At 38.1% G+C, this 16,508-nt stretch overlaps 1 protein-coding gene across 2 annotated transcripts; it reads left to right on the forward strand.

Moving 5' to 3' along the window:
• Window positions 1-83: 83 nt before the first annotated feature.
• Window positions 84-10,472, forward strand: LOC131192663 (zinc finger protein 850-like). Of its 2 annotated transcripts, none has more exons than XM_058172024.1 (2): window positions 84-153; window positions 2,049-10,472. In XM_058172024.1, exon 2 carries the CDS (start codon window positions 2,252-2,254, stop codon window positions 5,192-5,194), a length of 2,943 nt encoding a protein of 980 aa, XP_058028007.1. In that variant the 5' UTR covers window positions 84-153; window positions 2,049-2,251; the 3' UTR covers window positions 5,195-10,472. The 2 variants fall into 2 exon arrangements, with proteins under 2 accessions (XP_058028007.1, XP_058028009.1); XM_058172026.1 differs by lacking the exon at window positions 84-153 and adding an exon at window positions 198-210.
• Window positions 10,473-16,508: the final 6,036 nt, after the last annotated feature.

Consider the following 16,508-nt stretch of genomic DNA (forward strand, 5'->3'; position numbering starts at 1 on the left):
GGAGAAGACGCCGTGGAGCCCCTCTAGGAATCTCCTGTCATTCTCCCTCCCTCCCTCCCTCCCTCTGTGTGGTTTCCCCACTTGCGGCGTTTTGGGCGGCTCTGCAAATTCTGGGTGCCCGGCAAGGCTGCTCCTGGGCCCAGCTCTGGGCAGGTGAGGCTCCTGCTCTCCCTCGGGCTGCCCGGAGGGCTTCTCTCCGCCAGGAGGAAGGTAGCCCTGAGAGGGTCCTGGGTAGATGCGGGGCTGGCTGGGGAGCCTCTTTGAAGGCTTTTCTTTGAAGGGGTTCAGGAGGGATTTTGGGGTAATAAAGTACTTCAATTGGGAGTGGAGGTTTTCTTTAGGGGGGGAAAGGGTTAAATTGCTTGAATTGAGTTCATTTTCTCCCAACGGAGAAAAGATCCACTTTCTTTATGCTTCATCTAAATAGAGACGAATTGATATTCTTTGCTTTTATTTTAGTATTTCAATTGTTTACTTTTCTTTCTACAAAGCTGAGTAGAAGCTAGAAAAAAATCATTATTTGCCTAGTTTTGCTCTGAAGTAGACGGGTGGCTGTCCTTTCTTTGCTTAAAAGCCACAACTTCTGCAGACCAGTTGCTACACTCATTAACTGTCCTCTCTTTTAGGAAGTTTCTCCTTAATTCCAGGTTGCTTCTCTTCTTGATTTGTTTCCATCCTGATGTGTATTGGGTCGGGAAGTAACTGAGGCGACAATGTGGAACTCTTTATTCAACAACCAACACACACATTAAGTAACACCAGCGAAACCCTTTCGTCTGACAGCTTTTATATAGCTCGCTGTCCGACAGAATAGCCAATCAGAAACACTGAAACTCCCGCGAAAATAGTTGCCGTGCGCCACAGCCAATCACATGCCGCTTCAGTAATTCCAATGCGGCTTGCCGGACACAACACATCCATTCTTTCTTGTCCTGCCTCTTCGTGCTTTGGAGAATAGGTTGACCTCCTCTTCTTTTTTTGGCAGCTCCTCAAATACAGGAATACCTATCATGTCACCCCCAATCCTTCTTTTCTCTACCGTTCCATTCTTGTGTGATTGGTTTCCATGTGCAGGAGAAGAAAGGGGCAGTACTCCATGGGTTTGATTATTTCTGTTACATCTTAGATTTTTGCTTCAAGGAGAAAACATACCTGCCTAGATTGACTATAGTTTCTGTTCCCCTAAGAATTGAATTGTCTGTCACTGTCACTGGCCTTCTTTCTCTAGGAAACTCTGGGATATTTTCTTCCTGTTGCAGAAATGTTGGGTTTTGCCTCTTTTTTAGAAACTATTGAAGACTGCTCTTGTGTGGGCGACTGCATATACCCTTCCAGGGGGAGAACATGAAAGTGATTGTTCAGCTCCAGAGGGGCTTCATTGGGGTGAATTGGAAAGAAAGGAGAGGCTTTGCTCTCGGTTGTTGTTTTCTTCTAAATGTGTTCTGCTTCCATCGGTCTTCCTCTTTAGGTTCATATATAGGATCATTTTTTTAAATGGAAGCTGTTTGTTCCCTATTGTGTTCAAACTTCATTTCTGGCCCCAATCAATGTATTTGCATCCTCCCTAAACTATAAAGCAACAAGAGGAGGCCATTCTAGGAGGGAGACATACTCAATCTGTGCTGACCCAAAGAACAGTGTCTATCAATACTAACATAGGTTGTACTCTGTACATAATTCACCTGGCAGATATAAATCCTGGGTGTGGGGAGGTCTTTGTCGTTTGTCCCACATCATGTAGCATCACCACCCCTCCCCTCCTGAACAAAAAGAAAAGGCAGGGATCATCCCCAGTTCAGGTAGACGAATGGGGAGCAACAGGGACTCCATCAGCCATCCTTCTCATCATGCTGAGAAAAGGGAAGGGGAGGCCAGCTCCACAGGGAGAATCCCAGCATGGCTTTGATTATGCGGGGAGGGAATAAAAGCACTGTGGGCCTCCTCCAGGGTTCATGTAGGGGTTCTTCCAGCTATTGTTTGGGCTATTTGGAGAGCTGAAGAAAATAAACTTTCCTCTCTCCTTCACTTCTTTTGTCTTCTTCCTGCAGATGCCACCAGGAAAACCTCTGGAAGAAGTTCTGTTTGCAGGATCCCATCTGGCTCAGTCACCAGGACCAGAAGTTTCGTCTTCTGAGCTTTCAGACTCGTCCTGGAGCTCATCCTCCTGCCCATCTTTCAACCTTTTGGCCAAAGTTCTGCTTGTTAGTTTCCTGGGATAGAAAGCCCTGGAAGTGAACAACCTCTAGAAACTATGCAGAGAGAGGAACACTTTGGCCAAAGGTCCCTTCAGAGGAATCTGGGGAGACCCTTGAAATGCTCCAAATGCGGAAAATCCTTTGCTCACCGGTCCCTCCTTTTGATCCACCGGAACCTGCATACGGGGAATGGATCCCACCTGTGTTTTCTTTGTGGGAACTCCTTTCCTGGAATGTGGAGCTTTGCCAAACATCTCCAGAGCCACCCTGGACTGAAGCCTTACAAATGCGGAGAGTGCGGGGAGCGTTTTGCTAAAGGCTCAGACCTTGGAGCCCATCAGCGAATCCACCAGGGAAAGAGATCTCAGGAATCCTGGAAGCGCTGGGGAAGATTTCCTGGGAGACGGCGTCTTTCTAGGCCTCAGAACAGCCCGACTAAAGAGAAGCCCTGCAAGTGTGTGCAATGTGGGCTGTGCTTTTCTCAAACCTCGCAGCTGCTTAAACATCAACAAATCCACACCAGAGAGAAACCTTATCAGTGTCTGGAGTGTGGGAAATCTTTCTGTTATAAACAATGTTTTAGAAAACATGAGAAAATTCACACAGGGCAGAGTCCTTATAAATGCTTTGAGTATGGAAAATGTTTCACTCGGAGCTCATCTCTTCGCAAACATAATAAAACACACACAAAGGAGGAAAGCAAAACGTGCCGAGAATGTGGGAAATGTTTTTCCAGTAAGTCATACTTGCTGCAACATCAGAGAATTCATACCGGAGAAAGACCACATGAGTGCCTGGAATGCGGGAGATGTTTTGTTGAAAAGTCTCACCTAATTCGACATCAGAGACTTCACACTGGAGAAAGACCCTATCAGTGCCCAAAATGTGGAAAACGTTTTTCTCAAAGGACACACCTAATTCGACATCAGAGAATTCACACTGAGAACAGACCCTATCAATGCCCGGAATGTGAGAAAAGATTTGTGGATTCTTCTGAACTACAGAGACACCAAAGGACTCACAGGGGAGAAATACTATATAAAGGTAAGTCACACACTGGGGAAAGACCCCATGAATGCCCAGAATGTGGAAAACGTTTTTTCCGAAGGGAACACCAGATTCGACATATGAAAGTTCACACCGGAGAAAGACCCTATGACTGCCCAGAATGTGGGAGCTGTTATGGTGAAAAGTCTCACCTAATTCGACATCAGAGAATTCACACTGGAGAAAGACCCTATCAATGCCCAGAATGTGAGAAAAGATTTGTGGACTCTGCTACACTTCGGAGACACCAAAGGACCCACAGTGGAGAAAAACTATATAAATGTAAGGATTGTGATAAATGTTTTTCTCTAAAGGCAAATCTTTTTGAACATCAGAATATCCATACAGGGGTGAAGCCCTTTATGTGCATTGAATGTGGAAGATTTTTCCGTACAATACAAATCCTCAAAAATCATGAGAATGTTCACAGAGGGGAAAAAAAGTTCAAATGTTTGGAATGTGGGAAAGCATTTGCTCGTTCATCATCCCTTAGAATTCACTGCCAAGCCCATACAGGTGAGAAATGCCACAAATGCTCAGTGTGTGAGAAATCTTTTATCCGGAAAAGTACACTTTTAATGCATCAGCGAAGCCACTTAGAGAAGCAATATAAATGTCCGGAGTGTGAGAAAACTTTCCGTTGCAAATATTCTCTTAGAAAACATGAGAGGATTCACACAGGAGAGAAGCCCGAGAAGCCTTACAACCATATGCAGAAAAATGAAAAGTGCCCAGAATGTGGGAAATGTTTTGGCTACAAGTCACACCTTATTCGACATCAGAGAATTCACACTGGGGACAGACCTTATCAATGCCCAGAATGCGAGAAAAAATTTGTGGATTCTTCTGAACTACGGAGGCATCAAAGGATGCACAGGGGAGAAATATTATATAAAGGTGAGTCACACACTGGGGAAAGATCCCATGAATGCCCAGAATGTGGAAAACGTTTTTTCCGAAGGGAACACCAAATTCGACATCAAAGAATTCACACTGGAGAAAGACCCCATGAATGCCCAGAATGTGAGAAACGATTTGTGGACTCTGCTACACTTCGGAGACACCAAAGGACACACACGGGAGAAAAACTATATAAATGTAAGGATTGTGATAAATGTTTTTTTAAAATGTCAAATCTTTCTCAACATCTGAGCATCCATACAGGGGTGAAGCCCTTTATGTGCATTGAATGTGGAAGATTTTTCCGTACAATACAAAATCTCAGAAGTCATGAGAATGTTCACAGAAGGGAAAAAAAGTTCAAATGTTTAGAATGTGGAAAAGCATTTGGTCGTCCATCAACCCTTAGAAGTCACTGCCAAATCCATACGGGTCAGAAACCCCACAAATGCAAACTCTGTGAGAAATCTTTTGTCCGGAAAGATGGACTTGTGATGCATCAGAGAAGCCATTTAGAGAAGCAATATAAATGTCCGGAATGTGAGAAAACTTTTCACTGCAAATATTATCTTAGAGAACATGAGATGCTTCACAAAGGAGAGAAGCCTTACAACCATATGCAGAAAAATGAAAAATGCCCAGAATGTGGGAAATGTTTTGCCAGAAAGTCACACCTAATTCAACATCAGAGACTTCACACCGGAGAAAGACCCCATCAATGCCCAGAATGTGGGAGATGTTTTGGCTACAAGTCACACCTAATTCGACATCAGAAACTTCACACTGGAGACAGACCTTATCAATGCCCAGAATGTGAGAAAACATTTGTGGAGTCTGCTGAACTTCGGAGACATCAGAAGGGACACACAGAAGAGAGGTCCTGTAAATGTGCGGAGTGTGGGAAAGGTTTTGTCACAGAAACACGACTACAGGCTCATCAGAGAATCCACACGGGGGAGAAGCCATACCTGTGTGTGGAGTGTGGGAAATGTTTTTCCCAAAAACAAAACCTTGCAAGGCATCAAAAGGTCCATACACGAATGAAGCCATAGAAATGCATAGAAAGCGGTAATGTTTTCAAACATTTTCTGATGTCAAAAGTGAGACATCAGAAAAATCACATGGAAAAAACCCTTATAGGCCCAGATGGTAGAACAGTTTGTCATAGTTGTTCAATCCTTAGAAGTCAGTTCATAAAGGGGTGGTGGAATAGAAACTCTTAGATCATGGGAGAGCGTTTTCTTGTCAATCGTCCCTTAAAAATCACACTAATCCATATAGGAAAGATGCACTTCAAATGTTTGAAGTGTGGAAAAATACTCTTTCGGTATCAGTGAATTCTTACTGGAGAGAAACTTTTATCAGGGCTTAGAATGTGGCAAAGATTTTTATCGGATCATCAGATCTTCAGATGCACATGAAAACCCCACACAGGAGGAAAACCTTACAGGTGTATAACATGAGAATACTTTTCCTTGCCACTTGGAACATCTTGCCTCCTGGAGTTTGTCCGTTAAAATTGCCTCCTTAGAAATTTTCTTTCTTTTTTTTTTTTTTTTGCATTTATATCCCGCCCTTCTCCGAAGACTCAGGGCGGCTTACACTATGTCAAGCAATAGTCTTCATCCATTTGTATACTATATACAAAGTCAACTTATTGCCCCCCGACAATCTGGGTCCTCATTTTACCTACCTTATAAAGGATGGAAGGCTGAGTCAACCTTGGGCCTGGTGGGACTTGAACCTGCAATCTTGCAATCAGTTGCTGTTAATAATAGGCTGCAAAATTTTCTTGCCAAATTAAATTTTGTTACAATTTTTAAAATTTTTAATTCTAAGACCTGAATATGGAAATCTGATATGACTGTGAAAACCTAATATCTAATGTGAAATTGTCTGAAATTGTTTAAAGGACTCCTGCCTTGGGCAGGGAAGATAGGACTAGAAGACTGCAGCTCTGTTATTCTGTGATAGCTTCCTTCTAGCCCTATGATTCTAAGAATTTTTTTAAAAAAAGGGAAGTGCATGAAAAGCAAAAGAAGAGTTCATTTAGTGACCATTCAAAGCTACAGTGGCAATGAAAAAAGGAACCTATGACCATTTCTCATTATCCCCATTGTCACATGATCAAAATTCAAATGCTTGACGACTGATTCTCATGTCATTAGTTCATTAGCTGGTTTTCAGTTCAATAGCTAATAGAAAAGAAGTTGACCAAAATAAAAAAACCGAAGACAAAATAGAATCGATGAGGAAAAGTGATTTAGAAGAAATGATACAAAAATAAGACATTTGGATATTGTTACAAAGAATACAAATTCAGTGTCAAAATAATTGTGATAAGGCATGGAATTGTATTGAAAAAGATGTGTTCAGGTGAGAAAAAATACAATTATCACTGATTATAGAAGTTCTATGATTAAAAGAAACTATATTACTAGACTGATGTTTCTGTTTTAAACAATACCTATCTGGACAATGGGTGCACCACATAACCAATGACAGGAAGATATATATAAGTTTATATGGCAGGAGAAAAACCAAGAGTTTAATTTAAAACTATTCAAGACCAAAGAGAAAGAGGATGATTAGGATTCCCTGATTAAAAATTGTAATTTTCAGCCTGCTTGCTTTGGATGAAAGAGTGGTTATTGCTGAGCAATAAGAGGATTTTAAAATGAAAAGGGTATGGCTTTTTTATGGTCCAGCTTCAACAATAGAAACATAGATAGTGCCAAAAAACGAGTTCATGAATCTCGGCATAAGAAACATTTGATGGAAAAGAAAGAGTAGACCACAATAAATGGATAAAGTGTCATATCCTGATATCTTACACTTTTTGTCTCATTTCTTTGAACCACTTTTCCCATCAATTTATCAATAGGTAGTCGACTCAAAAATGTACAATGCTGTTACGACTCTGTGGTTGGAGCAGTTGGTAACTGACAACACTAGGCTCAACAATTGCTTAAATCTCATCTTCTGTAATACTTAAATTCAATTTATGGCTTACAACTTAAAGAACCATTTTCCAACAGTAATCACAGCTTGATAGATTGTCCCAATTTGTGTCCTTGCAAACAGGTCATAATGACGGTACTTCAAATGATAACTTTAAAAAAGCCAACTATAATCTCATAGCTGCCGACCTCGCATCCCTTGATTGGCACTTTCTGTTCACAGGTTGAAAAACTGCAGATGACTATAACACTGTTTTACTCTAAATCAATAGAGTCGTTAATCTATACGTAACAAAAATGACCTCTCAAGCTAAAAACAACAAATTAAGTTGCAATCGAAGAAAAAATCTCTTTGGCGAGAAGACAAAACTGGCTACGTAGCTAACTTTAAAGGCCGCTACAAAGCCTTATGCCGCCAGATAAAGGGCAAATGTACCAACTACTATTGCAAACAGTAGGAAGCGCTGTTAAACTCAAAGTCTACCTGAGCCTTCTATAATTTTGTTAACGCAAAACTTAAAGACTCAAAAACAATCCCACCCTTAAAAGGGTTTAAAGGGGAAGACTGTAACAATGATGCTGTTAAGGCCAACCTTTTCAATACGTTTTTCAGTTTGGTCTTTGTTGACAGCAATGGCCATTGTCCCTCACTTCCTAGTTGCACCAGGGTTGGGTTTCACTTACCTTTGCTACAGGTTCGCTTGGGCGCGCCCTATCTGCACATACACATTAGCTTCTGTGAGTGTGCAGATTGTTTTTGATTACTTCCAGGTGGGTGTGCGGAGCCTCCTGCCACCACTGCTACCGATTCGCCTGAACCAGGGCTAACCGGTAGCAACCCACCACTGAGTTGCACCATAATAAATTGCAGCGATTTACTATATATTGATTTTACAGTAGATAATGTTAAACGGCCTTACAAAACCTAAAGCCATCCTTATCTACTGGCCCCGATGGACTATGTGCCTACTTTTTGAAAAAGCTTGCTAACTGCCCTAGCCAAGTCACTATGCACAATCTATGAGGTATCTTCAAACCAGCTCCCTGCCCAACCTATGGTAGCTAGCCACAGTTATACCAACCTTTAAAAAAGGGGACCCTAGTCTAGTCGAAAATTACAGACTAATCTCCCTGTGTTGCGTCACCTGTAAAGTCATGGAATCAATTATATACCAACCCATCACCTGCCATCTAGAGAAAAACAACCGGCTATCTCACAAGCAGTTTGGTTTTAGAAAAAAATTGTCCTGTAATCTGCAACTCCTTCACTGTAAAAACATCTGGACCATACATCTTTTTTTTTTGCAATTTTTTTCATTTTTTATAAACATAATAGTAAAAAACATCATAGTGAACAGAGTGTCAGTCAAGTACATGCTTAAACCCATTTCAAATTTCATCCCTCGTTGTATTCTATACAATATATTTCCTTCTTCATTCAAATTAAATTAATAGTTTTGCACATCTCTAATAAATGTCATGTTCCATACCATTAAAATTTAAATGAAGTCTAGTCCCATATTTAAATTCCCTAAAACCTCCTTTAATTCTCTTATTAGCTTCTTAAATTCCACAAATTTAAACATATCTAGATTACTTTTAATCAGAGGTCAGACGGTCTAAAAACCTTTCCATAAAGCTGCCCTGCAATCGCATAGACATTTCCATCATACTTAGGATTAGTCCTGAAATCACAAAGACTATTCCCTCTTATCAACCTCCTGTGTCTCTAAGTAACATACATTTCTATATCATCAATTCTCAATAAAAAAACCCAAAACCAGCTTAAAATTGTGAAGCATAGGTATTATTACTATTCTCTTGGAAGCTTTATCGCTAAACATTTTAAATTCCTCACATATTCTTTAGATAGAAAGAAAGAAAAGAAAAAGAAAAAAGATAGCCCATTAAATTTTCCAAAACTCAATTCCCACCTTCCTCTTCTACAGTTGTCACTTTTATTCTTACATGAATGCAGAGCTAAGTGGCCTTTAATATCTTTAAAACTGAGGTCAGCCATCCAAAATCCTTTCTTGAAACTGTCATACAATCTGGGGAATAGTTCTGAAATCACAAAACCATTCCATTCTTGACTTTCTTTCTCTGCCGCTATCTTATAACAAAATGGCCTTTAATATGTTTAAATCAGAGGTCAGCCATCCAATATCCTTTTTTGAAGCTGTGCCATCTGGGGAATGGTTCTGAAATCACAAAAACCATTCCATTCTTGACTTTCTTTCTCTGCCTCTAGATATTCTCTTGGTATCCTCTTAATATAGTTAAAATTCGCGAATAGCAGAGTGGCCAGTCTATTTTGTTTAAAGACAATTAAGCTGCTTCTTGTGTCATTTCTTCCTCTGCCTTTAAGTGTAGCACATTCTCCATTTTATTTCTGTAGTGTTAGACCATATTTTCTACAAGTAAGAGTAGAGATTCTAAGGCACTTCCCTGATTACTGATGAACGCATGGCTTATTTCCCAGCCCGAAAGCAGTTTCACTTTCAGCTCAGACAGAATCAATTGCTTAGCTAATCTATTTCCTCAGTGATCAACTAATGCTGGCTGGCTTTGCTGGCTGAGGAACTCTGGGAATTGAAGTCCACAATAAAATAAAATAAAAAAATAAAATAAAATATTTGTGCAGCTTTCTGAGATTTGGTGTTTTTGTAGTGTTTCACTCTAACTACACAAACACACAAAATCTCAGAAAGCTGTATGTGGCATTTTGTATGTGTGTGTGTGTGTGTGTCAGTTGTGTTCTATATGTGTAAAGTGAAAGTTGGTTTTTGAGCTTTTTGTGGCTGTGTGAAGTGTGACGTGCAGCTACTTTTACATTGTGTGTGAGTCAGTTGTGTTGTGTTGTGTGTGTGTAAAGTGTGAAAGTTGGTTTTTGGTACCTCTTATTGTTTTTTATACTTTATTATTTTTATTATTTATTGTTATTGGCCACGCCCACCCAGTCATCTGGCCACCAAGCTACACCCACCAATTAAGCCACGCCCACAGAACCGGTAGGGAAAAATTTTAGATTTCACCTCTGCTCCAACCTTCACAGCTTCAGCCACAAACTGTCTACCGTGGACTTCGCCCCATTTCTAAGAGGTCCGTGAAAGGGGTGTGTATAAGTGCACCTGCGTGCCTACCGTCCCTGTCTTGCTGTTCCCAATATACCTGTATTTGCTTCCATTGTTCATGTTTTGTTTATACTTGTACTTGCTTCCTTGTTCATGTTTGACAAACATACTGAATAAATAAACAAATAAATAAACATAAATAAATAAATAAAAGGTGAAGTCAAAAGAATGTGGAGATGTTTTGTTGAAAAGTCACACCTAATTTTGACATCAAAGTCTTCACACTGGAGACAGAGCCTATCAAGGCCCAGAATGTGAAAAAAGATTTATGGAGTCTGCTGAACTTCGGAGACATCAGAAGGGACACACAGGAGAGAGGCCCTGTAAATGTGGGGAGTGTGGGAACGGTTTTCCCACAGAAACACGACAACGGGCTCATCAGAGAATCCATACAGCAGAGAAGCCCTATAAATGTGAGAGTGGGAAAAGTTTTACCCGAAAACAAAACCTTAGAAACCATCAGAAGGTCCATACAGGAATGAAGCCACAGAGATGCATAGAGTGCAATCAAGTTTTGCTTGAGTGAGACATCAGGAAAATCACATGGGAAAACAACCACTATGCCCTGGAAGAGTTTTCCATAGTGGTTCAACCCCTGAAAATCATATAAAGGTTTGTAAGCTTTGTTAAATTTTAGAAAAACATAGAGTACAAGAAAACAAAGGAGAATGAACTAGAAGAAACTAGGGGGAGGGAGGGAAAAGCAAAATTGGGGAGTGGATACAGAAAGAGGAAGTTACTTATTTTCTATAAGGATTCCAACTTCCTGCAATCCAGGTAAAATCCTAAATATCAATAAGTCTTTGAATTAGCATATACCATAACAAACAGTATGTTTATCATTATAAACGGGTGGTTGTTGTTAGTTGCGAAGTCATGTCCGATCCATTGCAACCCCATGATTCTTCCGGGCTTTCCTGTCCTCTACCATCCTCTGGAGTCCATTTAAGCTCATGCCAACTGCTTCAGGGACTCCAGCCACCTCATTCTCTGTCATCGCATTCCTCTTTTGCCCTCAATTTTTTTTTCTTGAAGAAAATATATATATATATATATATAATTAAAATTATGCATCAATTATATTAATTGGATATAATGAAGGGAACAATAGGACAGGAACGGTAGGCACATTTGTGCTCTTATGCATGCCCCTTATAGTCCTCTCAGGAACGGGGTGAGGTCAATAGTAGACAGCTTTTGGTTGAAGATTTTGGGATTTTGAGTAGAGACTATGGAGTCAGGTAATGAGTTCCAAGCATTAACAACTGTTACAGAAGTCATATTTTCTGCAATCAAGTTTGAAGCGGTTGACATTTAGCTTGAATCTATTTTTTGCTCTTGTAATATTGCGATTGAAGCTGAAGTAGTCTTTTATAGGAAGGATATTGCAATAGATGATTTTGTGTGTTAAACACAGGTCATGTCGAAGTCAACGGAGTTGTAAATTTTCTAATCCCAGGATTTCAAGTCTGTCGGTATAAGGTATTTTGTTGTTTTCGGAGGAGTGAAGAACTCTTCTAGTAAAATATTTCTGGACTTGTTCTATTGTGTTTATGTCAGAGATGTGGTATGGGTTCCAGACGGATGAGCTGTATTCAAGAATAGGTCTGGCAAATGTTTTGTATGCTCTAGTTAGTAGTGTAGAGTTTTTTTGAAAAGAAGCTGCGTAAAATTAGGTTTACAACTCTTAGGGCCTTTTTTGCTATGTAGTTGCAGTGGGCTTTGGCATTAAGGTCATTTGATATGAGAACTCCAAGATCTTTGACAGGGTGGGGGTCGTCAGTTAGGTAATGTCCATCAAGTTTGTACTTGGTGTTGTATTTTTGTACTTGGTGTTGTATTTTCCCAGCATTAGGCTCTTCTCCACTGAGTCCTTTCTTCTCATTGCATTTCTTTGGAATTGGAATGTAAACTGACCTTTTCCAATCCTGTGGCCACTGTTGAGTTTTCCAAATTTGCTGGCAAATTGAGTGTAGCAATCTTTAAGATTTTGTAAAGCTCAGCTGGAATACTGTCACCTTCACTAGCTTTGTTGTTGCTCAGATTTTCTAAGCCTCATTTGACTTCACATTCTAGGATGTCTGGCTCAGTGACTACCCCATCGTGGTTATCAGGGATGTTAAACTCGTTCTTTTTTTTTTTTTTTTATTCAAAAAGTTTTACAAAATTTTTCCCCCCCTTTCCCCCCCTCCTCCCCCCTCCCTTCGCAACCCCCCTCCCCCCCCCGACTTCCCGGAACGAGCACAAGGTATAGTTAAAAATAAAACAAACATATGCTAAAAAATTTTCATCCCAACTTAATTGTACCCCTACAATCATCAATTCCTAACTTCCCCCAAAAGCAATCAAAAATAATACATCATAATCATTCAAAAACAGTCTGATAACTCTTAGTCTGATATCTACGTTGAATATAGTCAATCCATTTTTTCCATTCCTTTAAGTATCTTTCTTGCGTATTGTCTTTCAAAAAGGCTGATATCTTCGCCATCTCAGCCAAATTGGCAACTTTCAATATCCATTCTTCTATTGTTGGTACTTCTTTTTTTTTCCAATATTGTCCTATTAGTAATCTTGCTGCAGTTATTAGATTTAAAATCAATTTAGTCTCAATTACTGTACAATCCGTAATAATTCCCAACAAGAAAAATTGCAGGAACTTTATCTTCTTTTTCAGAACATTTTGTAAAATCCACCAAATTTTTATCCAAAAGGCCTTTATGTCCTTACAAGTCCACCAAATGTGAAAATATGTAGCGTCATCACAATTACATCTCCAACATTTTGCTTGCATTTCTGGATACATACACGATAATTTTTAGGATCTAGATGCCATCTATAAAACATTTTATAAAAATTTTCCTCAGATTCTGTGCCTGCGTGAATTTAACATTTCTAACCCAAATTTTTCCCACGTTTCCAATAATATTGGCTCCTGAAAATTTTGTGCCCACTTTATCATACAGTCCTTTACCAAGTCCCTTTCAGAATCTATTTCAAGTAACACATTATACAATCTCTTTATATGCTCCTGAGACTGATTTTTAATTTGCTTTATCAAATTTTCCTGGTTCTGCTCTATACCAATTTTCTGATCTCCTTCCATCTAGCACGTAGTTGCTCATATTGAAACCAAGTATAATTTTTCCCTTCCTCTCTTAATACTTGCAGAGATTTTAACTGCAAATTACCTCTTTCAGTATACAAAAGATCTTTATATGTAATCATTTCCTGATTCTGTTCTATGTTTATATTTTCTACTGTATGTCTAGGACTTGCCCATATAGGAACCTTATAATTTAATTTATAAGAGTATATTTTCCAAACACGCAGAAGGGCATTTCTTAGCACATGATTTTTAAAGGCCTTATCCACTTTTTTGTCATAAATTAAATATGCATGCCATCCATATAGCAAATCATAACCTTCTATATTCAAAATTCTGTCCTCTGTTAAATTAAACCAATCACTTATTGCAGAGAGAGCAGCTGCTTCATAATATAATTTAAAATTAGGCATTTTAAACCTCCCTTTCCGAGAATCTTGAATTATTTTCATTTTAACCCTAGCTTTTTACCTCCCCATTTAAGTTTGTTAATTCCCTTCTGCCATTCCTCAAGATTCTTATCTTTCTTAATTATTGGTATCATCTGAAAGAGGAATAAAAATCTAGGTAAAACATTCATTTTAATAGCAGCAATTCTCCCCAGCAAAGATAATTGCAATTTTTCCAAACACGCAGAAGGGCATTTCTTAGCACATGATTTTTAAAGGCCTTATCCACTTTTTTGTCATAAATTAAATATGCATGCCATCCATATAGCAAATCATAACCTTCTATATTCAAAATTCTGTCCTCTGTTAAATTAAACCAATCACTTATTGCAGAGAGAGCAGCTGCTTCATAATATAATTTAAAATTAGGCATCTTTAAACCTCCCTTTCCGAGAATCTTGAATTATTTTCATTTTAACCCTAGCTTTTTTACCTTCCCATATAAATTTGTTAATTCCCTTCTGCCATTCCTCAAGATTCTTATCTTTCTTAATTATTGGTATCATCTGAAAGAGGAATAAAAATCTAGGTAAAACATTCATTTTAATAGCAGCAATTCTCCCCAACAAAGATAATTGCAATTTTTTCCAAACAATCAACTCCTTCTGAACTTTTTGCCATAAAACCTCATAGTTATTCTTATACAATTTCACATTTGACGACGTAATATAAACCCCTAAGTACTTAACCTTCTTTACAATTTCAAATCCTGTTACTTCCTCTAGTTTTTCTTTCTGTTGTCTAGCCATATTTTTTATTATCACTTTTGTCTTTTTCTGATTTACTTAAACCCTGAGACATTCCCATATTGATCAATTATTTCCAACAAAGATTTACTAGAATTTATAGGGTTTGTTAAAGTAATCACCAAATCATCTGCAAAAGCTCTTAACTTATATTCATACTGTCTAACTCTAATTCCCTCTATCTCCTTTACTTCTCGTATTTTATCCAATAATGGTTCTAGAGTTAAAATAAACAATAATGGTGATAAAGGACATCCCTGTCTTGTTCCTTTCGCAATCTTAAAAGGTTCTGTTAAGCTACCATTGATTATAATCTGTGCTGTTTGCTCTCCATAAATTGCCTTAATTATTCTTAAAAACCATCTCCAAATTGCATCTTTTCTATTAATTTAAATAAAAAATCCCAATGCAATCGATCAAAAGCTTTCTCTGCATCGAGAAAAATAAATGCTGCTGGAATAAAATTTTTCTTTTCTAAGTACTCCAATAAATTAACAATCTGCCTAACATTATTCCTCATCTGTCTCCCTTTTATAAATCCAGATTGATCATTATGAATTCTTCGCTGCAGAATCAACATTAATCTATTAGCTATTATTTTAACGAAAATCTTATGATCATTATTTAAAAGGGACGTTGGCCTATAACTCCCGGGTTTACAAGAATCCTGTTCCTCTTTGGTATCAATGAAATAAAAGAGGTTCTCCATGAGAATTCCCCTCCTAATTGTATCTGATTAAATAATTCCTTAAGTGGACCTAACATCTCATCCTGTAAATTCCTATAATAACTAACTGTGAGCCCATCCGTACCAGGAGTTTTCCCCATTTTTAATTGTTTAATTACCAAAATAATTTCTTCCGGGTTATAGGCCGATTCAGTTCATCCGTTTGTTCTAAAGTTAAATTTTAACCTTATATTCCTTCAAATAATTATCAATATCCCTATTCAATATATTATCTTTAAGATATAAATTTGTATAATATTCTAAAAAGCTTTTTAATTTTATCCTGTTGATATCTCTTTACCTTTATATTCTATTTTTCTATAGTACGTTGTTTTTGTCTTTTCCTTAAAGTATATGCTAACCACCTACCAGGTCTATTTGCATTACAAAAGTATTATGTTTGGCATATTGTATATTTGTTGCCACCTGATCAGCCATTATCATATTAAATTGATTCTGTAGTAACTTTATTGCATCTTTAAGTTTTTGATCATGTGGATTATGTATTAATAATTGTTGTTTCTTATAAATTTCCTCTTCTAAATACCTCGCTGTCTTTGTTGCTTATTTCTCTGTCTATTATTAAGATATATTAATACACCTCTCATAAAAGCTTTACTGAGTCCCAAACCATTTCTATCGATGTTTCATTATTCAAATTATAATCAAAAAATTCTTTCATCTGCTTTTTACATTGATTTACATTATCCTGATATCTAAACAAATTTTCATTTAATCTCCAAGTTCTTCTACCCTCTTTTCCATATTGCAATTCCATCCAAACAGGACTATGATCAGACAAACATCTTGGAAATATCTTAGTTTTCTTCACCCTAAAAAGCAAATCATTAGAAATTAAAATAAAATCAATACGTGAGAAGGATTGATGCCTATCAGAAAAAAAAAGTATAGTCTCTTTCCTCCAAATTCCAGTCTCCATACATCTCTTAACTCGAAATCTTCTATCATATCAAAAAAGGATTTAGGCAGCTTTGCATGTGCAGGTATCTTCTTGGAAGAAATTCTCTTGTCCTTTCGTGTATCTATTACTCCATTCCAATCTCCCAATATAATGCACGATTTATAATCCCATAGAATCAACTTATCATATAACATTCTATAAAATTTTCTTGTTGCTGATTGGGTGCATATATACCAAGCAAGAGAGTCCTTTTTGTTTCTATTGTAAGTTCAATAGCAATATATCTTCCGTGAATATCTGCCTCTATTAACTTGGCTGGTAT

Source organism: Ahaetulla prasina, chromosome 2, assembly GCF_028640845.1.
Source record: "Ahaetulla prasina isolate Xishuangbanna chromosome 2, ASM2864084v1, whole genome shotgun sequence".
Classification (NCBI taxonomy): Eukaryota; Metazoa; Chordata; class Lepidosauria; order Squamata; family Colubridae; genus Ahaetulla; species Ahaetulla prasina.